General features: G+C 45.2%; 1 protein-coding gene across 1 annotated transcript in view; it reads left to right on the top strand.

Annotated features, from left to right (window-relative positions):
• The first annotated feature begins 314 nt into the window (after positions 1 to 314).
• The window catches only part of CLASP1 (cytoplasmic linker associated protein 1), a 168,384-nt gene continuing 143,282 nt past the window's right edge, over positions 315 to 25,416 (top strand). The window contains exons 1-2 of the mRNA XM_054278250.1: positions 315 to 426; positions 11,801 to 12,275. Of these exons, the coding sequence (XP_054134225.1) occupies positions 12,081 to 12,275 (195 nt within the window). The 5' untranslated portion in view covers positions 315 to 426; positions 11,801 to 12,080. The remainder of the gene's footprint in view (positions 427 to 11,800; positions 12,276 to 25,416) is intronic.

Below are 25,416 nucleotides of genomic sequence, written 5' to 3'. Positions count from 1 at the left end.
GGGGGCGCGGCAGTGGTTGGAGGCCGGTCGGCGGGAACGATACCGTGGCATGCCCAGGAACGCGAGTGGCATTCCCGGGAATACGAGTGGCATTCCCAGGCACACGCGCGTCCGCGCTCCCGGCTCCCGGCGGGCGGGGTCGCCATGGCGACCGGGCGCGCGATAACGGTCCCGGCGCATGCGCACGGCGCGCGCTGACCTCACCGCGGTACCAGCGGCCGCAGGGCGGTGCCGCGCCGGCGCGCGGGGCGGGGCGGGGCGGGCGCGGGCGGCGCCTGCGCGCTGGATCCCCCATTCTTCCCGTGGTCAGCGGGGCGCGCGCGCGGCCATGGAGCGGAGCGGGCGCCGCCGCCGCCGGCACTGAGGGAGGGAGACGCGAGAGGGAGAAGGGAGCGCGTCCGCCCGGCCCCCGCCCCCGCCCCGCAGGTACCGCCCGCGCCCGCACCGCGGGGGCGCCGCGGGGAAACTCGCGGCCGGGGGGCTTTGTGTGCGGTGCCGCCGCCGGGTGACCGCGGGGAGCGCGGTTCGGGGCGGGGCCGAGCCGAGCCGCCCGCGGTACCGGCCGGGAGCGGCGCGGTGCCGGCTCTCGCAGCGGCGCGGTTCGGGAAGGGCAGGGGAGGGCGGTCCAGTGGGACCGGGGCTGCCGGGGCCTGGAGCGGGGCCGCCCCTCGGCCCCCCGCCCTGGGGCCGCCGAGCGGTGCCGGGGCCGCGTCAGAGCCGGGCTCCCGCTGGAACGGACGGCTCGGGAACGGAGAGAGGTGCGGCCGCTGTGCCGGCGGCGCGGGGCTTCGCTAACGCTTGGGGCTGCTGCGCTCCCAGAGCATCGTGTGGGTTGGGTGGGTTTGGCCCTTGTGCTTGGCCCCTTTGTGCACGTGCCGAGCTCCGCTTCGCTCGTTTCTGGCAGCGTTTTTAATGGAAGTTGGGTCAGAACTGTGAGTGTGTGCGAAGAGCTGGGTTGGTCGTTAGGCAAATCCTGCAGAAATGCTTCAAGAGAGACACTAAGTCTGAGTAAATAATATGTAATTGTGCATGATACAGGCCTGTGTGGGCTCTGCCTAAGGTATTTTTAATGTTGTATGTCTGAAGATACTGGTGAAGAAAGGAAAGATTGCCTCGTTCCCCAGTACCCTGCACAGCTGCTTGAGAAGGATGTGGGAAGCTGAGGTAGGATAACAGGCTCAGGGCTGTCTGAGAAGTACAGAGGCTCCCCAGGTGTGTGGGTTGTTCTGACCAATAGATCTCTCTGCCCCATGTGGACTTGCTTCATAAGTCAGTGTTCAGTAAAGGAGACTAGGGTTAAGTAAAGTAGCATGTGCCATGCCAGTGTTAATAGGGCAGGGTTGTGGTCTCCAGCCCAGCACTTGTGCCAGCATCAGAGAGGAATGTTTTAGTCCTGTTTACTGCTGAGCAGTGTAGCCATTTCTCTGTGTCCTTTGAGCTGTTGCATCTCTGTTCTCTGCTCCTCTTGATGGTCCCTGGGCACCTTTGAGCACAAATCAAAGTATTGTTGCTTGACACCTGGAGACACATCCATCATTCAGATCAGTAGTGCTTGGATGGTTCTTGGAAGGTGTTGGAAGTGCAAGTGTTTGTTTCCATGTGGGACTCTGAATTAGATTTAAGAGTTTTGCAGCTGGAGAAGGGATGTTTGAGAACTTGCAGTAGGAGTCAGCTTTCTCTTGAGTAAAGGACTACACCCAAGTGCAGAGTGGAGCTGCAGTGCTGTCATATCCAGGGTCTTCCTTGTCGTGGCAACACAGCCTGCTGTGTGGAGCAAGCCTTTGTGCTGCATTCCTGGGCTTGGCAAAGTCGAGCCTTTGCTTGTTTTCCCTGTTGAACCCTGTCAGTGGGACTGACGCCTGGAACTTACGAGGGGGACAGAGCAATGACATGTCACCAGGGGTGATTCTGTGTTTCATAGTCTCACTTGCCTAATTCTTTATTTAATTGTTGCCAACATAAATAGATTTTTTTCATACTGATGCCTGTAAAATTCCTGTGAAGTCCTTAGAATTTGCCAAGCAGCTTCAAAGCTTTCTGTTTCAAGAGGAAAAATGCCATGGTGTTGTACACTTCAGCCTTGCTTCACTTAGCTGATAACAAGTGGTGTTAAAAGTGATAGAGCAGCAGATTTTGGAAGTGGAAACGTTGCTGTAGTTCACGTGATGTTCCCAGAAGTACAGCTGGAGAGAGTGCCTATGACTGAATGAGTTGGTCCTCCAGGCATCTTTGAAGTTCTGTAGGGATCTTGAATCTGTGCTACAGCTTAGTTATTAAGAAAACCATCTATCTAAACAGCAAAAGTCAAACTGAAATGAAATTTCTCAGTTTCTCCCATATTAATCAATCCTTCTCTATCCATCAGGCAGTTTGGTCAGGGCAGTTGGATTTTAAGAGGATGAGAGTTGACAGCAAGTCTGGCCACTGTAGTGGTTTACAACATCACAGAGGAGGATGGGGGAAAGATGTCCTCTACAGAGGAGCCCTCAGCAACCTTTGTGTCAGGGGCAGGTCAGAAAATGTTTCAGGAGGCTGGACATGAAGTGTTCAGAGGGATAAAGTAGTGACCTTCCCTGCATGTACTTTACAATTTCAACATACACGTGGATTTCTGTGGGAGTAATGTGGCTTTGAAGCCTGTGGACTGCCATTACAGGTCCCTTCTGGCCTCAGATGACTTTGGATCAGGCTCATGTGTCACTGAGTGTCTCATTATCTCAGCCTTGCCTAGACTAGGGCTGGAAATCTCGGTGGTGTCCCTGGATGGGGCTTGCTGCTGTTTGTGCCTCCTTGGCCGGCACTTGTAATTGAAGCTTCTCCTGGGCTGTGACAGTGCCAGCACACCTTGGAGCAGTGATTGCCAGCGCAGAGGAGAAAATGCTGGCAAGTATAGAAAGGTCTGTCACCTCAGCAAGTAAAATAGACTGTCCATGTCTGTTAATTTCTTCAGACTGTGACTTGAGTAAATTCTGAGCAGTCTGACTGTGAGGAAAGGGGTTTGATTTTTTCCTTGATGAATGTTGATGTGACAGTGATGTGCAGCTTTAGCTTTACCTCGCTGTTTGATGGTGTCCTCTTCAAGTTGTGCTTTGCTCAGTTGTTCCATTTCCATCACACTGCACAGTGTTGAAGCTTGCATTACTGTTTCTTTAGAGCTCATTCAGTGGTTTGGATCTTGTCCATTGCACCAACCTGTTACCAGTTCTCAAAGCTGTGTGAAAGCATGATGTGAGCTGTTTGTGAGCTTTGCACAGTGGCATTCTGAGGAGCTGAGCACATACATGTTCCTTGGCATTCTGCTCTGGTGTCTGGCTCTGTCATACATGGGAGAGTTCACTTTCTCCTCTCTTGGGGAGCATTAGCCCTCTTACACCTGGAAAAAAAGGCACACCACAAAACCCAAATGAACTTCATGGAGTTGTAACTGTTCAAGTTGTGGAAGGGCAATAAATGGGTTTTGTTGGAGAGGTTGCAGGTGCTGCCCAAGAGATTTGATCTCAGTTCATGGTTAGTGTTTGAGTTCATCTGGCTTCCTGTCCTGCCCCTTAATCAAATCCCTGCATGTTTGGCTCTGCAGGGAGGGAGATGCCCATTCTGCATCCAGAAATAAGTATGCCAAGCAGGAGCCACAAAATTCATTATTAGGGAAGCGTCATCATCATTAGTTTATTGTGAGTGGGAAGATTTAAAAATCTCTAATTTGTTTCCACTGCCAGCAGGATAACAGACTAAACAGCCTAACCAGGCCAGTCCCTGATGCAGTGTGTCAGTATTTCAGGCTTAGTCTGTGGCCCTTTCTTTGCATCTTGTGTGTAGATACTTCAGATTCCAAGATACTTCAGAAAGCCAAATTGAACCAACAGTAATTTGCTGAGGCAGAGAGCTGATCAAAATAAAGTCAGATTTTGACAGGTATTTCAAAGTGCTGCTGAGCAGAAGGGAGGAATTGCAGGTGTGTCTCTGCCTGTTACATGCAGGTGGTTTCATAGGCCAGAAGTTCCCTTAACTGTTGCTAGGTCTCAGCCCAATTCATGGTACTGTCAAATAAAACCTCCCTCTGCTCCTCCATGCCCTGTGTTTCCTCCACCCAGTGTTTTATACACCTCAGAGTGTCATGGTGGCTTTCTGCACTCCTCTGCAGTCTGTGCTGAGGGATTTCTTTGGCATCCCCTTCTGTGCAGTTGCAAGTGCCAGGCTGAGTGGGATCTGCTGATGCCTGAGTGTGGAGGGCAGCCCTCCTTCCCCAACTGGAGCTGAACTGGCTCTGCCTGCTGCCTTCTACACCCCAGTCCATCAGCAGCTGGAATCCTGCTGCTGCTGCTGGCTTCTCCTCTCTCTGGCCAGGAGTTCCCATGGCAGCCCTGGAGAGCAGGGGTAGGCAAAGTCCCCTGTTTTGCCACGCAGAGAATTGTGCTTAGAATCAAGGAAGAGAGATGGATATTAGCTGGGAAGCCTGAAATGAGACCAAGAAAATAACCTTTTTCTGAAACTGTTGACTTGTAAACTGCTGCTGTTGCACCCCACAGCCAGTGTCCCTTGAGGGCTTGCACCCAAGGTTTTATCTTCTGTATGACTTTACTGTTCCAACCTGTCATTTTACTAAAGGCATTTGTCTCTCAAGTACTTCCTTCCAGGGTAGTTCTGGCTTGGACTTTCACACAAAAACTGACTTCTGTGTCACTGGCCAGTTACATATCAATAGGAGCAGCAAGGTCCTGGACAACTGGAGTAAGAGATTCATGTCAAACCCACTGCTCTCTTTAAAATTCAGTTATGTGGATCTTATGTGATGTGTTGGTTTTTTCTTTTCCCAAGGTGTTATCTCACCCTCAGTTACCACTGCCACTGGAGACTTACTTTAGAGTGACTCTGGGAAAGGCACTGAATTCCTACCCTGTACCTGCCTGTAAAATAGGAAGGTGGTATTATACTATTTTTTCTTCAAGTGATGTACACAAAGTAGATGCTTTCCATCTTCAGGACTGCCTAAACTAGTAATCTTAGCCTGAGGGACTTAATAATTCACAATGCAAAGAGAAATTACAAGATTCAGATGTTCTGTGAAGCCGCTTGTGCCAGCAAACTGCAAGTGATGATGGGTCACTGCTCCAATTCTCAGTAGTGTTCTACTTCCAAAGCTTGCTAAGCATTTTACCCACAAGGCTACAGGTGAAAGCCTATCCTTCCTTTGTTTTTTCCAGATGATCCCATATTGCTGCTGGGTTCTGGAGGAGAGGGTTAAGATGTGGCTGGAAAATTCTGTCCTGCTCTCCTAGGTGCTGCAGAAAGGGGGCTGATGACACTGCCGTTCTTCTGGGCTGCCAGACACCCCCCTGGAGGGAACCTTGTGCTGGATGTTTGTGTGCCAGGGTCCCACAGTGTCAGAGCTGCAGGCTCTGAGATAAGGTTAGATCTCTAGAGTAAGGCACAGGGAGGATATTTTCATACACATAAACTCAAAACTCGAGAATTATTCACAGAATTAAGTGTCATGATGATAGTCCCCCCCACCACTGGTCCCACAGGCCCCTAGGAAGTTGCTTGTAGTAAATCTCCTTGGAACCATGAACTGAGATGTCTGCAAGAGGGAGTCCACGGAGAGCAGCTCCTGCCATTGTAGGATTTTGAGCTGTGTCTTGGCACTTGAATTGTTAAAAAGGAGGGAGACCTTGAAAGCTCATTCTAGACTTGTCCTTGTCTCAGACAAAGTTGAAACCAAACTAATTTCAGAGAGGGTTGTATTAGGAAAACAATAGATGATAAAGCTCATCTCATTTTCTACCCCACTCTGGAAGGGTTACTCCAGAGTCTGCAAAGTGGTTTCATTAGTGTAGGGTATTGGAGTCACATTGAGGTGACCTGTGACTTGTCTTGATTTGCTGCAGCTTCATTACTGAGGAGATTTTTCTGAAGATTGTTGCATTGCTGAAATTGGTGGCTCTGTGTGAGGTGTTCAGTTACCCAGGCAGCAATGTAAACCCTTAGTGGAGGCATAAGAATTTCTGTTATCTGAAGCTTATCTCTCATTTCACCCAGGCTAGGTAATGCAACTTTCACAGCCAGCATCTGGCCTGGAAGGCCATGGTTAGCTTAAGCCCTGGCAATCTTTCATCTGTCTTCATTCTAGAGATCTGCTTCAGTTTTCCTGATGGCAGTGGAGCTGTGCCCTGCTGCAGGTTGGTCACTGTCTGTACTTTTGAAGGTGAGCCCCTGAACAGACTGCAGGTAAGTTTGAAGACCAGCCAGTGTTTAGCAGAGTCCTAGGAAGCCTTCAGCCAGACCTGGCTCTTCTGAGGATGGACTGCCTGCAGCAGTAGAATTTTACACTGCTTTAGTGCAGCTGGTGCTGCGGGAAGACAAAGAAATGCTCCTCTGAAGACCTTCCTGAAAGAAACTGCATCCATCTAGGCAGTGCTTTGCCTCTCAGCGAGGTTGGACTGAAGTGGTGGCACTGGCAGTGTCTGAGGACAGTTAAAAGTTACTGGATGGGACGTGGAAGGAGCGCATCAAGTGCCACCAGAGACACTTGGTACAGGCAGATAAGCACGGGGCTGTCCCACAGCTAATTAGAAAAGCATGAGTTGTCAGTCTGGAAATCTAAGATGCCATCTTTGGATTAGGGGGAGGCTCAAGTACAGGGCAACACTAATTACTGATTTAAAACAATCACAGTGATTGTGTAATACTCCCCGTCACTAAAGAAACATTATTACCTTCTCATGGATACAGGTGAACAATGGGGAGAGCCCAGCTGTCAGTTGCTCGGTGGGTGTTTCCTACAACTCCCTTTGGCTCCAGAAAAATGTTGCTTTCTTCTTCAAGTAGGACACTTGATGGGGTACTTGCCACCTCCTTGTCTCAGAGTTTGAACGAGTAGGAACACTTTAAACTGCTTTGTTCACGGCCGCTTGCACACCCGAGGGAAGAGTGGGTTTGATTGCGTGCTGGTGATTGTAATGCTGTAGAGGCCTGACACCAGTCCCCTCTGGGGAGGGCATAGCTGTACTGGTGGAAGCAAAAATAGAGAAGTGGACAGAGGGCTGAGAACTTCCACCCTGCAGAGCTGCAATTTGACACTGCCTTGCTGATGAGATCCCCACTTAAGTCTTCGCAGCACATGGTTTCCACATGCTGTTCTAAGTGCTCTGAATTTCTTGCCCAAGGGGGCTTGGCTGGCAAAACAAGTTAGATGTGTGTTGACACTGCCCACCTTGCAGAAGTGGTGAGCTACTGCAGGTTGAATGCCTGGTTGCTTTTATATTTGAAAAAATTGCTCCATTTGGCTAGGGTGGAGATTTCCTGAAGGATCAGAGTTCAGTTGTTGACAGAGATCTGTTGAATATACCTTAAACTAATTTTAAACTGAAGTGACTGTGCAGTTAGGTCCTGAGACTTGTGAAGGAGGTGACTTGTTGGTACCATTGTGTTGCTGTGTTATTTCTACAGATGTTGGGCTACAGCTAACCATGTACACAAAAAAAAAGGCACCAAAGGAGTGTGGTCATGTTTACAGGTTGGTTACAAATGAAGCTCACTGGCTGGAAGTTGAGAGATGCCGTGAGGAAGATGACTGGTCACTGAGTGGTGCTGGCTCTTGCCTCTGGTGACTGTGAGTGGCAGCAAGAGGCTTGTCTGCAAGCTTGTGTTGGAGCAGTTGTCTGGGGAAGTTTTGGACTGCACTGACTTTTTGGCAAATGAAGATGACAGTGGAACATGACAAAGATGATAACCTGATGTCTAGAGCAGAAGAGAGTGGAATATAATTTTAAAAGTCAAATAGTTATATTGGAAGAACTCCCAAGGGTAGGCAGGACACCAAGACAGTAGTAGTGCATTCTTTATGTGCTTCAGGTTCCCTTCCTTGCAAGAGAAAGAAGATTCAGAATTTCCTGTGAAGTTTCCTAAGATAAAATCTTACTTGAGAATTGCAAATCATGCACTTTCACTTAGTCTGAGGTGGTGTTCTCCTAAGTGCTGAAAAAAATTCATTGTCTTAGGTACCCAGTTTAATATTGCCACAGCATCTTAGGTAACAAGTATTTCCTTATTAGTGCTTGGATTAATTTATTCTATGTGTTGAGCCAGTTGCTTTACTGTAAATAGTATCAGCTTTTATGCTGTTATGATGGTAGTATCTAAGCTGAGTAACTTTGGGCTGTTTGATCTTTGTCTGCTTTCCCCTTTAAATTCATTATTTTGAGCTCCAAGGTGGCATTAAACATAAACCTTTGTATAGTGGCTTTCTGCTGGATAGCTGTTGATGGAAAATTTGGGTGTTGTGAAGCACACAGTTTTGATAGCTGATTAGTGAAACAAAGCACTTTTTTTCAATGACAGAATTGGGGTAGCTTTTTCTCTTGGATTATTTTGTCTGTGTGTTGAGCCTAGCCTGTCTCTTTGAGGTCAGACTGCAGGGCTTGGGAGGATTGGAGAAAACCCTTGCTCTGGAGCTTATACTGGCAGCCCTTCTCAGAGCTTGGGGGAGCTCCAAACACAGGACCTGTGCCACTGAGTTATTAATTTTGAGTTCTGCATTGCTGTTCTTCTGTAGGAAGAGGTTGTACTCAACATCCCCGTCCAAAGTTGTTTATGTCTTGTAACGTTGGCTACCCAAAAAGTCCAGGAGTGGACCTCTGGGGCTGACAACTGTGGCTTGGTGGTTTTAAAAATTTATGTGGGGAGCATCTGCCCAGGTGATTGCAGACTTGGTGGGATGCAGCAGCCCTATGCTTCATTGTCTGGCAGGTTAGTGTTTTTGTCAGTGTGGGTCTTGTTTTTCTCAGGTGGTGTTTTTTTCCACTTCCTCCTTTTGGGAAGAGGGGAGTCAACAGACTTCCTAACATGTGTAGGATAGCTTTTTTTTTTTTTTTTTTTTTTTTTTTTTTAGAAAAGCGCTACTTAAACATCTGTTAGTTTGTAGATACAAGCCACATTGAGCTTTTCCTCTTGGTTTCCTATTACTGTTTTCCCCAGGATTCAAAGATATTTCTGGCTCTTCTTCCCCATATGCATTTGATAGTGGTACCATAATGTATAGTGGATCTTCTTTAGACTGCAGTCCTCAAGGTTGTGACACAAATTTGTTCTTCTGTAGTGCACCAAGATTTTTTGCCCTATGCCTTCCTTCATGTGTTTAATTAGCAAGGAAAGTGGAGAGAAATTTATTTACGTTCGTTTGCTTTAAAGATTGTTTCTGTGCTTATAAGTCTCTGTAGGCAGAGACTTACAAAGTCTTTAATGAAAACCACATAGAAGGCGGACCTGAAGCTTTGAATGCTCATTTCTCATGGCAGAATGGCCAGCTAATTGTTACTGGACGTGTTGGGACATGCCTCCGTGTGATGTTAATAAAAAATGGCTATTTTGTGGCAACTAGCTCTCATTTACACCCTTCTGTAATCTGAATTTTCAAGTTTAAGCAAGTTCTAAATTTCCATTTTAAAGCATTTACACTTTCTTCACTATGTATCCAGTTTAACAGAAGAGTCCCTTTTTGAACATGTGTGCAGCTTCTGGAGTCCAGAAACAAACTGCCCAGCTAACTTGAAGGGTTTCAGCTGGAATGTGGTAGCAGTTTAATGCCAGTTCCCTGTTCCTTCCTCAGTAGCTCCATGCTGGAGAGGTGTCCACTGAAATGTTTCTCTGCTATGTGACAATCCATCCCCTGGATATTTAGATGCTGTGTGTAAGACTGTCTCCCTTAAGTGGAGTGTCTGCAGCAAGGAGCGAGAGCAGCCTGTGCTAGAGGGCAGGGCAGGGGCCAGTATTCAAAGCTGCAGACAGGGAGACCTGGATGAGAGCATCTGCTGTGCCTGTACAATTGTGGAAGTGGCTCTGGTTTTGTGCCTGTGCTGCCATGGGAGTGAGTGCCATGTCATGAACCATTTTTGGTTGAGGATGGGAAAGCTCAGAGTGCTTCTTTCAGATTTGGTGCTAAATTGACCAAGTGAGAAACTGTAGCATCAGTAGCAACTGCAGTAAAAAAGGCAATGCTTCCTTCTAGTTTGGAACTTTCTTTTAGAAGAAAAAAGGAGTTAAGAGGTACTGATTGGAGGGGTTTTTGACAGTCTTAGTATTTAAAATCAAATCCCTCCTGAGGTGACTTGAAATAAAATGGTGGGAGTTTTGTGTGTCTTTGAGATGGTTTAGATTGGGGTAGGGGTCACAAGCAGTGATCTGGCAAAGCACTAACTCAGAGCTTGAGGTGCTGTGTGTGCAGTAGCGCCAAGGCTTCCTTCCTGCTCTGGGGATGAGGTTTTGCTGACAGGGAGCTTAGTGTACAAATATACAGTCCCTTCTGGCTGAGGGTAGGATTTGCCTGGCAGTTGGTTGAGGTGAGTCCTTTGGTTTACTGAACCAGTTTTGATGCCCATCACCAGCAGGGATTTGAACTGCCTGGAATGGAGGGCCCTGCACTCTGGTGACTCCTGCACAAGCAGTGTGGGAAGCTGGGATGCTTGTAGGCTTAGGGAAGCTGAGGCCCTCAGAGCTGAGTCTAGATGCTGTGCTGGTGGTGGTGAGATATGGCCAGGGAGGATGGGGTGAGGTAATGAACTGAATACCTGCTGTGCAAAGGGTGCTTTTGTTTCCAGGCTGGGGTTCCTGTGTGCATCTCATCTGCTGTCAGGTCCGTTTTGCCTTGTTAAGACCTCTGCGAAGGCCTTATTTGCTCAAACAGAAGGTATTTATTTGCTGCCCCTGTGCTTCCAATTAGCAAACTTGTGCCTCCTTCCAGTTGTTTATTGAACCAGGCGGCCGCTGCACAACCTCTTCCCTTACTCTGAGCTTGACCTGCTTTCCTCATGTTGCTGGAAAAAGTAGGGTAGATTTCTAGCTTTGGGTATTATTAGCCAGGAAACAAAAAGACACCCTGGGTTTTTATCACCCACTTCCTAAAAGAGCTAACATGTGATGAGGGAGTGCTTCAGGAAGCACTGTGGTGGTGATGCCAGGAACCCTGTCTGTGGGAAGGTGGAGGACAGGCCCTGGTCTGGTCCCTGGCTGCCTGGAGGGATTAATTTGGCTGCAGATGGAGGGACAAAAAGAATCACCAATGAAGGGGACAAGAGAGTTCCTAGGGTTCAAGAACATAAACAGAGCCCAAATATACAGTAATTTTTTTTTTTTTTTTGCATAAACCAAATGCTTCTAAGGTGATGCTGTGCCTCAGAGTGGCAGCAAAGTTCAGCCTGACCTCCCTTGTGTGTGCCCTTGGCTGTCAGAACTGCATTTAGAGTGTGCCAGTGAGTGCTATTTCCTGGACCTGTGTAGTTGGGATGTAACAGAATTCACCCTGGAAACAGCTTGAGCACCTAGTTTTTGAAAACTGATCATTGTGCATTCCTGGAGCCCTGTGTTAGTGCTTTGTCTTGCTGACCAGCTGATGACATTGATTGCTGAAGGCCAACAGTCAAAACAGGATCCAGATCTCTTCCTGCTTTCACTTAAAGTAGAGAGGTTTTCCTGGTGACCTGCTTAAGGATTTTGTCTCCACCTTTTGGGGTGGATGGTGGCAGTTGCAATAATACTGATTATTAATCAGCTATTACTTTAAGCCACAAATTTACTGTCTGTCACTAAAACTTCAGGGAACTGATGGGTAACTGCTATTGTAAAGAATAAGGTTTTTGTCCTGACCTACCTTGTTTGATTCCTTAAAATAGACCAGTGCTGCTTGTATCTGAGTTACACAGCTTCACAGCTGTATGTGAATAACCTATTTTGTGACATGCTTTCAATCTTTTTTTTTTCCTCCAGTCTTAATTTAACCTATAATACTGTTCTTTTTCATTTCTTTCAGAATGGACTGCTGAATTGGGATTTATTGCAGACTCAACTGTACAGCGCTGCTCATTGCTTCATCTATTACCAGTTATTTAAATTGGACTTTTAATATCCTGCCAGCTGCTGTCCACACACACATGGTGCATTGTTGCCATTCTCAGAATTGCATCTTTGAAACCCAGGCCCTCAGTAACCTTCACAGAAGAAAGAGGCGACCTCCTGCGTGCATTTGTAGAGGGAGTTTTTGGCCCTGCTGCCCTCTGGCTTTCTGGCTGCTGCTGTATTTCTGAGACACCATGGAGCCCAGCATGGAGTACTGCTTAGCACAGGTGCTGCAGAAGGATGTTGGAAAAAGACTTCAGGTTGGCCAGGAATTGATAGATTATTTCTCAGATAAACAGAAGTCAGCTGATCTTGAACATGATCAGACTATGCTGGATAAAATGGTTGATGGACTGGCCACTTCTTGGGTAAATTCCAGCAATTATAAGGTAAGACTTTGTCATGTGGAATGTGATTACTGTCAGAAGTGTTGATGTCAAATGCTACTTGATCTAAATGAAAGCTGTATAGTAGACATTCTATGGCACTGTTCTGTAAGCTGGGAATTAGACTGAGGCAGTGATTGTAGTTCCATATCCTGGTAGCTGATAGCTGCTATGATATCAAGGACTCAAGGCAGTAGGAATTGGGTGAATGGTGTTTGAAGCACAAGTGGATTTACATTTGGTGTTCATAGTTTGTGATATCCTGGTTTCTTTGTGTACTTTGTTAGCTGGTGCCATGCTTTGATCATCCCGATAGTTTAGCAGTGTTGATTTTCTGCCATACTAAAAGGTTTAGCAAACTGAAAAAAGCATATATGAACTGCATTTGTTTTCACTGTCATTAAATCTTGCTAGACTTTTGCTGTTTTCTGTGGGCAACATAGTTGATGAACTGTGCTTAGCTCAAGAAAGATAACGTGTGTGTGTGTGTGTGTGTCTTTGGAATTTGACAATGTTGAGATGAGTTGGTAGGACATGGAACTCCACTGCCTTGTTATCCCTGCCATGTTACTTCATTTCCCTTCAGATTTAATGAGGAACTCCTACCACAGCCAGGTACTGTGGGAGTGGGGAGGGATTATCAGCTGTGACTTGGAAAAGTCTTGTCCTGGTCTGTTCATGAGGTTCTCTGAAAAGTCTAATGAAGTACTGAAGCTATTGTATGGGATGTAATAATGTTCCTTTTTGATAAGTGGTGGGGAATCTCAGAGTGAAAGTTCCTACAGTGCTGGGCCTAAAGATGGGGGTTGTACTGGAGTTCACACCTGTAGAAGTGAAGGTGGGACTGGCTGTGTAGGTTGTAAGTGCTCTGGAGCTCAGCATACTCAATTAAAATTATTTTTAATAGAAATTTTGACTGGGAGGTGGTTGTGACATTGCAGAGTGTTCTGCATGACTGCATTTCTTTCTTTTCATTTTTGTCAACAAGCAGCTGTTGTAGAAGCTGTTTGGCATGTAGGAGAAAAAAAACCCCAAACACTAAAAACACTATCACCCAACCACCAAAGCTAATATGGTCTCAATAGAGAATCTGTTCTGGTGGAACACATTAAGAAATATTTAGCTTGCTGTTGAGAACAAGCAGTGTACATGTAATTTCCTGAGAGTATTACATATTCTTACTGCCCCTTTTCTTGCTAACTGGCTTTCTCTTACAAACTTCCATGATTCTCAGTGGAAGAGTAACCCAAGCACAGTAAAACTGAAATTATTACAGGATGTTGCATGGATTTCATGAAGTGATGTAGATCATAGAGCTATGCAGTGCTTTGCAATCCCAGTATTGCACTTAGTTTGCAGAATTTCTATTCAGATAACTTGCTCTCTTCCCAATCTTTTGTCTGCTGAACTACATGCTTATAATGATTTCTGTGGTATTCATTTTCCAGTAACAGACTGGTGGCACTTCTGTACTGTAGTGACTCTGTTCCAGAACTCATGCTGCTGAGCTGGCTGTTCATTAATGTGTGTGTTCTATAGATAGCATTTGCTGTGATTAATAAGTTCTAGTAAGCATAACAGAGACATGTCTCAGATGTCTGGAGGGTGTTTTCTCAGTGAATGAGTACAGTAGGAGATGTGAAGCCTTTGAGTGGGGCAAGCTGGCTGTGTGAAGGTCAGTGGTGTGGTGAAGTCTGCTTCAGGATCCAGCCAAGGCTTAGTGCCCCTCTTATGCCAATCTCTTCCTTCTGTTTTAATGCCTGCATCTGCATTATCATTGCCTTTTCCCTGACTGCTTGTGGGGTAGGGGTTCAGAAGCTCAGCTTTGTCTGGTGTGAGAGCACAGAGGAGCTGGTGCCATCTGATCCAGTTCATGGATTAGTGTGTCAACTTTAGGAGTGAAAGGCTAAGCATCACTGCCCTAGGACAGCCATCTGGAGAGCTGAACTGCAGTGAGGGGTCTGCTCACAGTGGAAGAGGCTGAATATTTGTAGTCTGTTTCTCTTCTCACCTCAGTCTCTTCATTTGAAAAAGCATCAGTTTAAAACAAGATTGAGATAATCTGCATGATTTGAACTTTCCTAGCACTTCACCAAAAAAGTGTGTGTTCTCAGAATAAGACTGAGTGTGGATAACAAGAGCCATTATTCTGGACAGCATCCAGTGGATTCGTGGCTCCTGCCTGTCTAGGACTCCTCTAACTGAACACTTGTGCTTATATGTTATCACCAAGGAAACATCAGTGGACCAGAGAAGAGGCATCTCTAAGGCAAACCAGTTTAGTTTGGGTTAAAAGGAGCTTGAACTGGTGATGAAATTGCAGCTTTACAGGAAGGGCTCAAGCTATCTCCCTCATTGGCATCCATTTCTGATCTGTGTATGTCATGTCCATCATTGACCTTTTTAGGCTTTGTTGGTTTTCTGTACATTGTTTCTATTTTTTCATGACACTACTTTGTGAAGTCCTTGACCTCAGCACCATGACTTCAGAGAGATTCAGGAGAAAAAAGAATGATGGAGGGCAGATATGCTTTTCTTTGGTTGGTGCTGTCTCAAGTCTGTTGAAAACAGCCTGTGTAAAACATAGTGAAGCCTAACATACTTCTGATAGCATTCAGTACTCTGAAACTCCTAAACAAATTGTCTTGTGACCTGATCACTGGTTCCTGCTTTGTAACAGACAGATGCCATAGGTGCAGAAGGCACCTGGATGGGTCACAATGCTTTTCAAGTCAAGGAAACATAAAGGCGATTGTAAGGAACAAGGCACTGAAGTCCAGTGCAAAGCCATTTGCCTGTTTATGCTTGCTTGAAGTGTGCTTGAACTGCACCCAACAGCCATTGCAGGCTTCAGTTTTCTCAGCAGCACTTACAGGTATTTAGAAGACACAAGAATGGTGCAGAGTGGTAAGATGAATTCCCTTTGAGAGCTCTTACTCCTCTTTGGAGCACAGTTGCTTATAGCAGAGAGCCTGTGTTTGTGTGAGCACTAGGAGTTGTGGATTACACCAGTGAGGCTGAGCTGGGGAAGGTATTGCAGGATGCTTTAGGCCAAAGAGGAATTCTGCCTCTGGTCTGTTTCTTCATTTGTGTTTTGTTTGCCTGGTCTGTGCTGTTCCAGGATGGTGGTTCTGCTTGACTCCTTTTCTTCCCCTGCTAAGCATAAAAGAGAGTTGTTTTGCTGAGCTTTGAATCTCTGAACAATAGCTAAGGCCTGCACAGAGCTGTCTGTCTTAAAACATGAGGCAAAACAGCACAGCAGTGTCAGAGGCTTCAGCATGTCCTCTCAGGTTCCAGAATGCTGTGGCAGGGGGAGAGAGCTGAAATGTCAGTAATCCCCTGGTGAGCCATCTCCCTCTGAGCTGCTTCTGCAGCATTTAGTAATGCTGATGTTGAGCATGCAGGATCTCCTGGCTCATCTGTGCCTGATGAGCCTTTCTCAGTACCCAAACCATGATGTAAATTAAGGTGTAATGTAAACTAGTATGTCCAGGATGTTAAAGTCGTTTCAACCAGGATGCTATTCCAAGAGGTGAGGTGGGAGTGTTTGGCAGTGTGACCTTCTCTTGCCTGCTTCTCCTCAGCAGTATTGGGAGATGAGGTCTCTTGCACCTCTTTCCCTGGGATGTGTTGCCTTTGCTGGTGGAGTTGAGGTTTCCAGTGGAAATAGCTCTTATTATTGCAGGGTGTTTTAGACAAACATCCAAGAGGGAGATAGGTGGTAACAGAGCCTTCAGGCAGTTCAGGGTCCAACATACTGAAGAGAGATTCTATTTAGTGTTTTGAGTTGTTGCAGAGTGGTACAAGAGGTGAGCTTGAAGTGAAACTGGATGGAGGTTTGCAGTAAGGAATTGGATGCAGCTTTGTATTTTTTTCGTGCACTTTGACAAGTGGTGATTTTTTGGCACTGCACTGCTCTCACTCGACAGGGTTTGCTTTCCAAGGAGGGTATCTCACCTTGCATGGAATGGTCCCCTTGTCCCAGGGCAGCCAGCTCTGTGTGAGGCTCTGTGCCCAGCAGTCTGTAGGGCTGGGTTTTGCCTCTGACAGGTGAGTTAGGAGCTGACATGGTTAACAACAGACCCCCGGGTCTGAGGACACATCCACAGCCTCCTGCTGTGCTGGCAGGCTCAGTCTGTCAGGGCAGGGCTGTGTCCTGAGCTTTGTTTGTGTTCATGTATGCAGCACTTCGGATTTGATTTGTTTAGTTCCCAGCTGATTTTGGTACTGAGAGAGACATCATTCTCTTTAAAGTAAAATGTAAGATGTTAACGAGCATTTTTTTTGATATGGTGAAATATTGCACAGATCTTTTATTTCCCCTGATAAAATTCCTAATAGCATTAGAGAAAGCAACCTTCCATTCTGATCTGTTTCTGAATATCAAGCATTACAAGAGCATGTTTCACTGAGCTGAAAAGAAATAAAACTTACATAAATTAGCTGGCTTTCTTAAACTGTGCATCGAATAATTTTTTTTGCTTGCTAATTGAGGGGTAGAACAGATGGTGCAGGCTTAGTTTAAAGTGACATCCATTAGAGTTACTTAAGCTGATGAATGGTTGTTCACTATAAGCATACATTTGTCCTCTATACCATGTTTATTTTGGTTGAAATTCAGTAGAAGAAATCCTGATTTAAGACATAATTATCATGCATGGTTATGGGTTGATATGATAATTTGGTGAGTGTGTTTTGTTGAGTATTTAATGCACGGAGGGAAAGGGCTTCACTATCTGTGGAAGAAAAAGAGACTTGTAAAGGGTTTCCAAGCAGCTGCTGTTAGCTGCTGAGTTTTGAGCTGCTGGGGGTGCATGGAGATCAGTAATGTACACAGTCAGCTACTGCTTTCATCACTCTTTACCATGAAGCTGAAATTGCTAATAATGATGAATTAAATTAGTTTTGATGTACAAAAGACATGAGAAAGGGACAATGGAGGAAAAGTGATCTTGAGATCTGGACTGGAGAGTATAGCCCATTGCTTCCATATGCCCATATTGCGAAAGGGACTGTGGCAGAAACTGCTGTTGATGACTCCTCTTGTGGGGAGAAGTTACCTTGGCAAGGGCTAAAGGCTCATTCTGTTTGAGCTGCATTTGTGGAGTCTGCCCAGTCCTTATTTTTAGGCTTCTGTGCTGGCATGCTCCTAATAGGTGGGTTTTCCGGCCTTAAACTTATGGAAGAGCAGAGTTTGGGCTCCAGTTTCCTGTGGGCATTGATGTTCATTCCCAGTCCAGCTGATCAGTTGTTTTTTCTCTGGCTCTAATAGCTGGACCTGCCTTCCCAACACTTAACTGCTTTATATGGCAATTTGATTGGATTATGGTGCAGCTCTTACCTCTGTGGTATCAGCAGTGTGGGGAGTGCCACAGAGGGTGCCGTGCCGAACAGAAGTTGTAGCAGCTGGAATAGATCAAATTCAGTGCTAGTTTCAGACCTTTGGATTCAGAGCAGGGGAAAAATTACCTGCTTTAGCAAGTCAGCATTTAGAATTCCCATGGAGCTTTTTCTTCATACTTAAAAGGTAATAATGACTGGTATAGCAGGAAGGATTGTCCTTTTCTGGCTGCAGTGGGAAGAACTCTGGTGGAGCAGTAATATTTTCTTATTTTATGCACAAAGTGGATGTGCTACTGGCTGCATAAAAAAAAAGGTTTGTGATCCTGAGTGTGTTAAAGAACAGTCTCTCAGTTGTTTACCAAGGTATTACCAAATCAAATACAAATAATGAGAACCTACAGGATCCCAAGGGAACGTGCAGAGTGAAGACAGAGTGTTGAAATAATTAGGGCAGAAGTTTGTTTCCATAGTGGCACATTCAAGGTCTAACCTCTTTTGCTTTAAAGCTCAATATCCAAAGCTCATTCATGAATTGGAGGGGAAAATAACCCCATCCCTGAGAAGACAGGTAGCTTTTGTAAACCAAAGTGTATTTCCTTTGGGTCACCTGTTTCAGAAGTAGTTGAAGCCTGGAGCAGAGTCCTCAGGTATCCCAGAAGTGTCTGCAGCACAGCATCCTTACAAACCATAAGGAGATGCTTTAAACCAACCAAGAATTTCACACTCAGTAAAACCCTTCCAACCATTTGCATCTCTCTTGTTTTGACCAAAGCAGCCTGAGGGTAATTGCAACACTTACATGGAGTTTTAATTAAATGACAACCTGATGTCCTGTCTCTTGGTGGCCCATAGTGGATGGTGAGAAATAAATGGAAATATGGGATACAAAGTGAAAGTCTCCCTTGGATATCACTCTGCCTTGTAGAGATTTGATTCCCCGGTTTTGTTTGCTGACCAAAGTTCCCTTAGGATTTTAGTGCTGGGACTAAGAAAAGTTGTCTGGGGCTATTTTTTTCTTGTCTGTTTGTTTGTTTGCTGTGTTGTTTTTGTTAAGTGTTTTAATTTTTGTGTGCCTGTGGTTTTGGTTTTGTTGGGTTTTTTTGGCGTGTGTTTTTTTGGGGGGTGTTTTTTAGTGTGTATTTGTTTGGGTGTTTTTGTTATATTTTCATTTTGTTGGATATGTTTTCTCTTGTGTGTTTGGTAGAGTGAGTGCCTCAGCACTGGCAAGGCCAAGAGGTTCTTGTTTGGGACTGTGAGTCTGGGTCAACACACGACAGACTGAACCATTGTGGTTACTAAATTGAGAGGATAAAGCTATTCCTTTAATGCTGGTGTAGTGTTTCATTTGCAGCACTTCGCTCTTGTCACTGGGGTTTATCAGAGGTCTAACAGAGTTAGCCAGGTCTCAGAAAACCTTGGTGTGTGTTGCTTCACTGCAGGCTAAGGGTCACAGCTGATGCATTGGTGGAAAAGGCAGATTATTGGGGATTTATTTTCATGGGATAAGAGTGTACTAATGCTATTGTAGAGTGCCTTACTGGGCCCTTCTGTGGCATGTGTTGTACAGTTCTAGTTGCCTGTCTGCAGGAAAGGAATTCAAGCTGGAACAGGTGCAGGGAAGGGCTAGTGGAGTGTCCAGGGTATTGGAGAGCCTGCCTAACCAGAGGAGACTAAGAGGTTTGGCTTGCTTAGTTTACAGTATGAAGGCTGACAGGGAACATGACTACTGTCCATAAATACATCAGAGGAGTGACCGTCAGGGATGGGAAAGAACTCTTAGATTTAAAGGGCAAGGTTAGCACAAGAACGAAAGGGTATAAACTGGCTGTGAGTAAATTTAGACTGCATGTCAGATGAAAGTTGCCTGCAGAAAGAACATTGGAAAACTCCTGGAGATGAACAGATAAGGACAAGACATTTGGTTTTAGGATAGATCTTGGGATGATTTTGAGTTGTTTATGCACAGTGTAGAGTAACAGGATTCTAAATAGTGGTAGGACAATTTTGTTTCAGTCCTTTGTGTGGTAGAACAGATATGTCTTAAACTGCTTGAACACTTTAAATAAAATATTTTGAACAGTGTACTGGTTTTGATCCTCAGAAATCCCAAAGTGACTTACAGAGACTGTTCATATTGTGCTTGTTACCTCTGGAGTAAAATTAGCAGTCATTTACATGCATGTGGGACCCATCTGCCTTCATGTTCAGTAGGTAGCAGGGTGAGTAGGAGTGAATCCTCACTTTCCCTGACACGACCTGAATGCAAGGTTGGTGTCAGTGCTGGATTTACTGGGACCTTGATTTTTTTGCTAGTCTCTGAATTGTTCAATGGAGTTTTGTTGTCCTCTTGATGCTGAAAGAAATACTCATCAGCCCCCAGAGTCCTCCCACCAGCACCAACCTCTTAGCTTCTCCACTGAAAGAAAGTATGCACATTCTTCCATGTCTTCTTTGTGGGATATTCCTTGAAATTGTCTTAAAAGTCATCCTTGTCTCACCCTTTGAACTTCCACATGAACAAATTGTATACTGAAAGTCCCACTGTCAGTGGGCTCTAGTTACCTCTTGGTCTAGTTTTAATTAAGTCATTTTGTAAGTAGGAAAGTTGTATGAAGCCTCATTTCCTTTGTCTTTTTCTCTGTAGATTTGCTGGTCTCTCATGCTTTGGTTTTCCTCATGCTGAGGTCTATGTTTCAGTGGATTCTCTTTTCGTTACTGTATTTGCAGATAATCTTTGGTATCTCTGTTTTCCCTATCATATTAGGTTGAAATTTGTTAAAATTGGCTAAAGAATTCAGAAGCTGGGTGAAAAAAGAATAGCTGAATATTAGATCAACAATTTAATGATCTCTTCCTTAAAAATATGACTGGAAAATACCTGATAATGCTTTTTTAAACATTCCAGTGTGCTCTTAGCATTAAGTGCACCTATGGGTTTTTTTGGAAGACCAGCCCACGGGACTAGGTAATCTGTTGCAGGGCTACCTTTGTGATTCAGATGTGCATTTCTGGCTCTGGCAGCCCTCCTTTTTCAGCAGATGCATTTTGGAACAGAAAGGTGGCATTAGCTATAGGGTCACAGGGTTAGGGTTAGGGTTGCAGGGTCCTCTGGACTCACCATCTAGTTTCATCCACCCTACCACTGTATGCTGTCAAGGCCCTAAAACTTATTTATTACTTGTTTTTCAGCAGAATTTATTAGCTGATAAGTACTAAGTGTCCCAGTGTCAGAGGTGCTTGCATGAATTGACTCCCATGTAAATGTTTTTGGGATGCCAGTGATGCCAGCAGTTTTGTGTGGTGACTGAGTCACCCAGGGTACCAGTGACAGCTTCACTGAGGCTGGGCACAGTCAGCTTGCCTTGCTCAGAGCTGGTGGCTGCACTGGGCTTTGTGTGAGTCTGTATGAAGCTGCCTCTTGTAATTGTATCCCGTGTCCTCTGCTCTGTGGCTCTATCATTAAATGTAGGAGGGAACACACTGGAGACATGTAGTCTGAATTTTCCCAAATGAATGTTGCCTCCCACAAATCATTCATTACTTTCTTTCTAGATGAGATCTCTTTTTTTTTAATTAGGCAAAACCTACTCAGTTCTTCATTTGTGCTAAACATGGAACTTTAAAACAAAACAACATTTGAGTATTCAAGAATCAGAGCAAAGACACACAGTTATCAGACTGTGGAGAGCCTGATATTTTTTTTAGTGTGGCTGGGATTTTGGCCAGAGGAAAGAACGTGTAGGATTGAATCTGCATTAAGTGTGAGAAAATTTTTTGTGGCTACTAATGCTTTTTCATCTCTAGAAGTACCCACCTGGAGAGAAGTTTGTGGAAATGAAGAAAAATTGCACAGTAGAGTCCTGTTCTGACATAGAACCACAGAATGGCTTGGGTTGGAAGGGACCTTAAACATCATCTGGTTCCATCTCCCTGGCACTGGATGGGCACCTTGCACTGGAACAGGGTGCTCAAAGCCTCACCCAGCCTGGCCATGCCCTTGGTGTGGCAGCTCTGCTCCTATGGACAGGACCTGCACACAGGCACAAAGGCTGGCAAGGTTTCCTTGGGGTGTGGAAGCACTGTGGGGTGAACTGTGGTGGTGCCACCCTGCCAGTGTTGAGTGTTTGTGCCAGTCAGCTGTAGTTGAGAACCTGGTAACAGCAAATGGGACATCTAACGTTGCTTCAGTTCAGTGTGTTTTGAAGTTATATTGTCTGAGTAATATCTGCATTTCCTGTGAAATGTATATTAGGAATCAGCTGTATGTACTAATTTTCTTTGTGTCTGTTAGACCTGTGCTGTGTTAAAAGACATCGAGTTTGCCTTGTATTGCCATGACTCTCCATTTGACTAATATCAAGTGACATAGTTGTGTTGGGTCTGATTGGAAATCCTGCAGCAAATGGAGGCATCAGTGCTTGTGCAGTGACATGGAACAAATCTCTGCTTTTAACAATTTGGGAGGAGTTCATGTCTCACTGTTGGGAGCTTAAACAAAGGGTCACAGCTCGTTCAGTGTGGTATGGAGCTGGGCTTTACAGGCTTTTACTGATGTACACCCATCACCAGAGTGGTCTGATGGAGCCAGACCTGTTCATACTCCAGTTACTGTAATAGCTCTGTAAATATGGACACCTTGAGTTTTCACATTGGAATAAAAAGTGCACCTGAGTTTTGGAGGGAGTTCTGTTTGCTCATAGTTGATGGAATCAGTCCTGATGCACCAAATTGTTTAACCCAATGCTCCTCAATAACCTGTGTATGTGTGTGTGCTTTCTTGTGTTTGGAGTGCTGTGGACAGAATGATCCTTGTGCAAATACTGCAGTACACTCCTACTTTGGTAAGTTAAGCCCTTGGAGAAGGCAGCTGTGTACCTTGATTGACTCTGAGATGCTCAGAGGGGCACTGCAGTGTCCTGTCCTGAGGCACCAAGGGTGCCATCGCTGTGCTGCTGTTGTGTGCCTGGCTGAACTGCTTGACCTCCAAAAGGAATTTCTCACTCAATGATTTGATGTGGTATGGAAAGCTGAAACTGCACACTGGTTTTGGGAGGTGCATGCTCTTACAGATTGGAATATTCTGTCTGGCTAGAGCTTTTCTTCCAGGCCTGTATGGGTGGCTTTCCTGGTTTTCCTGTCTGCCTCTTCTGCTTTCTTTCCCTTTAGGTGTCTTTGGGAAGTTGTTACCTGCATAATGTTGGTGGAATGTGAATAAGTTATGTGAGTAGGCTTGCTTGTGAAAGGCTACTAGCTTGAATCCCCATCAAGATCTGAGCTTTCTTGTTGCCTTCAAAGAACTCTGCTTCTTTCTTCATGCTGGTCAGGTCCCATTCTCTACTTGCAGTTTAATCTGTTTCCTTCTGGAATTTCCTGTTCTATAAGCCTGCTGAAAGTTAATGAGAAGGTTTCCTAAGCAGGAGGGCATGTGTGGAGAAAAGTGCTGTGAAAAGTTGCACCTAGAGGTGGTTTGATGGGAACTGGTCCTGCAGATGAATGGAAAGGCAGGAGCTGACATCTTGGACCAAATGACAGTGCTTTGAAGGTGGAGATCTGAAACTTCAATTTGCAGAACAGCTAGAGAGTGATGGTGGTGTGAAAAGAAGGATCATCCATGAAAAAAGGCATCTGTAAGATAATTCCCTTTCAGGAGCAGTGGTACAAATTGGGGCATACATTTGGGAAAGGTGGAAGGGAGAGGCTTTGTAATAGCAGAAAGGTGAGTTGCTGAGAACCATGTGAGAACTTCAAGCTGTTTAATCAGATGAGATGGGCTGGATGTTAGGTCTGCATGCAAGTTTAGAGACTTAACAAACTTGAAAAGTATCTTCAAGGTTTCTATCAGGGAGAGATCTTGAGTACTAGGTACTAGCATGGTCTTAGCTGTTTATCCTTCTTTCTGCTATCACCGAGGTATTTGGGGCTGATGCTAATTGATGTAATTGATGGCTCTCTGATAGGCATTTCTGAGTTTTCTGGTGGCCATTTTCAGGAGGAAGCAGTGCATGAGAATTGTGGTAGTGTGCTGAAGCTGGGCAAACACTTAAGAACGAGAGTTGGTGACTTTTCTAGGTGGTAGCTCTGTTACAAAACTAACCCATGTGAAAGCTGGTGTGAGGGTGGCTTGCTGGCTTTCGTCTGTGGAAAGCAGGTTTCTCATGATGTAGTAGTGAAGTTGTCCAGGTCACATAGGTCCATGGGCTCCCTAATTATTTCAGCTAATGTAAAGGAGGGAAATTAGGTGAAGGGAAAGTTGATTTAGACAGGAAAGCCAGGGTGAATTGCTGGAATATGTACTTTATACTCTGTGTGGGTACTCCAGGCTTCCATGTGGTGTTCTCTGTGTTTTAACTAGAATCCATATTTATCACAATTGTTTTGCCGAAGTGTGTTTTGTGATGATTCCAAGATCACTGGTCAAACATCAATATAAGTCTGTTGGCACAAAGGGTGGTTCAGGGGGTCCTGCTGTTTTCATGCTCCCATTCAGAGGGGCTCCTTTGCTTGAACACTGCTGAGCAAAGGCTCTGCTTTGGAGGGTGAGACACAGAGTGAGAAAGAGGGGGCAGCTGTGCAAAGAACCATCTCAAAGAACCAGTTGTTGTGCAGACAGCTTAATGCTGGCAGTGCAAAAGGCTTGGATAAAGCCCTCTGGGGAATATGAAGGTGTGCATGAGCTAGGAGCTTGGAGGAGAAAGGAGCTGCTGATCTGGGAAGAGATGGAGCTGTGGGGAAAGATGAGTATGGGATAGACTCTGGTGTCCTTGTGGGAAGATATCCAGTGATGCCTCTCATGTGGCAATCTGAGAGGAAGAGAGCAGGAGGAGAGATTCTGGTGTGTCTTTTAAAACTGGGATAAGGGAATCACAGGCAAAGAGAAGAGGCCAAGGGCAGGACTTTTAGATGGTGTTCATCAGGGTGGGAGTTGAGCCACGAAAAACTTCTGGCACGTCAAGAAGATGCCCTGAGCCTGTTTGTCTTCCTTCTGTTTTCTTCATGGCTATCACCATTGAAGTCTGGCATCTGCAGACTGGGAGGATGAAAATAAAGTGTGTTACTGGGGGGTTGTTTTCCAGGGATCAGAGGGATACTTGTGATAAATGAGAGAAGCAGTTCTGGTAAGTGAACGTGTGCTGGAAAATGGCTCTACAGCCAGACTTGGCTGGGGAGCAATTAAAACAAAAATGCTCTAAAATCTGCTTTTTTAGTCAGGAAAGGTGTGGTAGGGTTGGGACAATAGGAAGTCTGGAACTTAATTAAGAGCCAAATCCTGCTGCCACTGAAGTTGGAGAAACTCAAATTGACCCCAGCTGCTGCAGTGTGCCATGTGCAGGCTCTCCAGAGACGGGACGGAATTTTGGATGAGCACCACCTCTAATGTGCGGAAGATCTGTCTGTTTATTTTTAGTTTGAGCTCTTCAAATGCTGTTAATAACATGCCTGTGTTACTTGTGTGCATGTTAATAAGGATTAATTTACATCTGAATTTTGTTTCTTATGGAGATTTTTTCCTAGGAGACATTCCTTTGAGGCATTCCTTTAATAATAATAATGGGGGGGTAACTAATCTTGTTTAGTCTTTTGTTACGGAAGTCAGAGTTTGTGATTGAAATTTATGATTTTCCACTCCCACTATTTGAAGCTTTTGAATCTGTATTTCCATGTGATAGTTTCAGTGATTTTAAAGTAACAACACATTGATAGTTCTTTTTTCTAAATCAGTTATATGTGATTTTACATCAGGAATTTTGGCTTCTGTGCTAATTACTTTGGTATTTTGTGAATGTGGCATTTTCTAAATGTG

This window comes from Melozone crissalis, unplaced genomic scaffold (genome assembly GCF_028551555.1).
Source record: "Melozone crissalis strain CALT ecotype California unplaced genomic scaffold, PUWL_Pcris_2 ptg000023l_1, whole genome shotgun sequence".
In the NCBI taxonomy this organism is placed as follows: domain Eukaryota; kingdom Metazoa; phylum Chordata; class Aves; order Passeriformes; family Passerellidae; genus Melozone; species Melozone crissalis.
The sequence above is the reverse complement of the archived record's forward strand: the minus strand, read 5'-3'. Positions and strand labels throughout refer to the sequence as shown.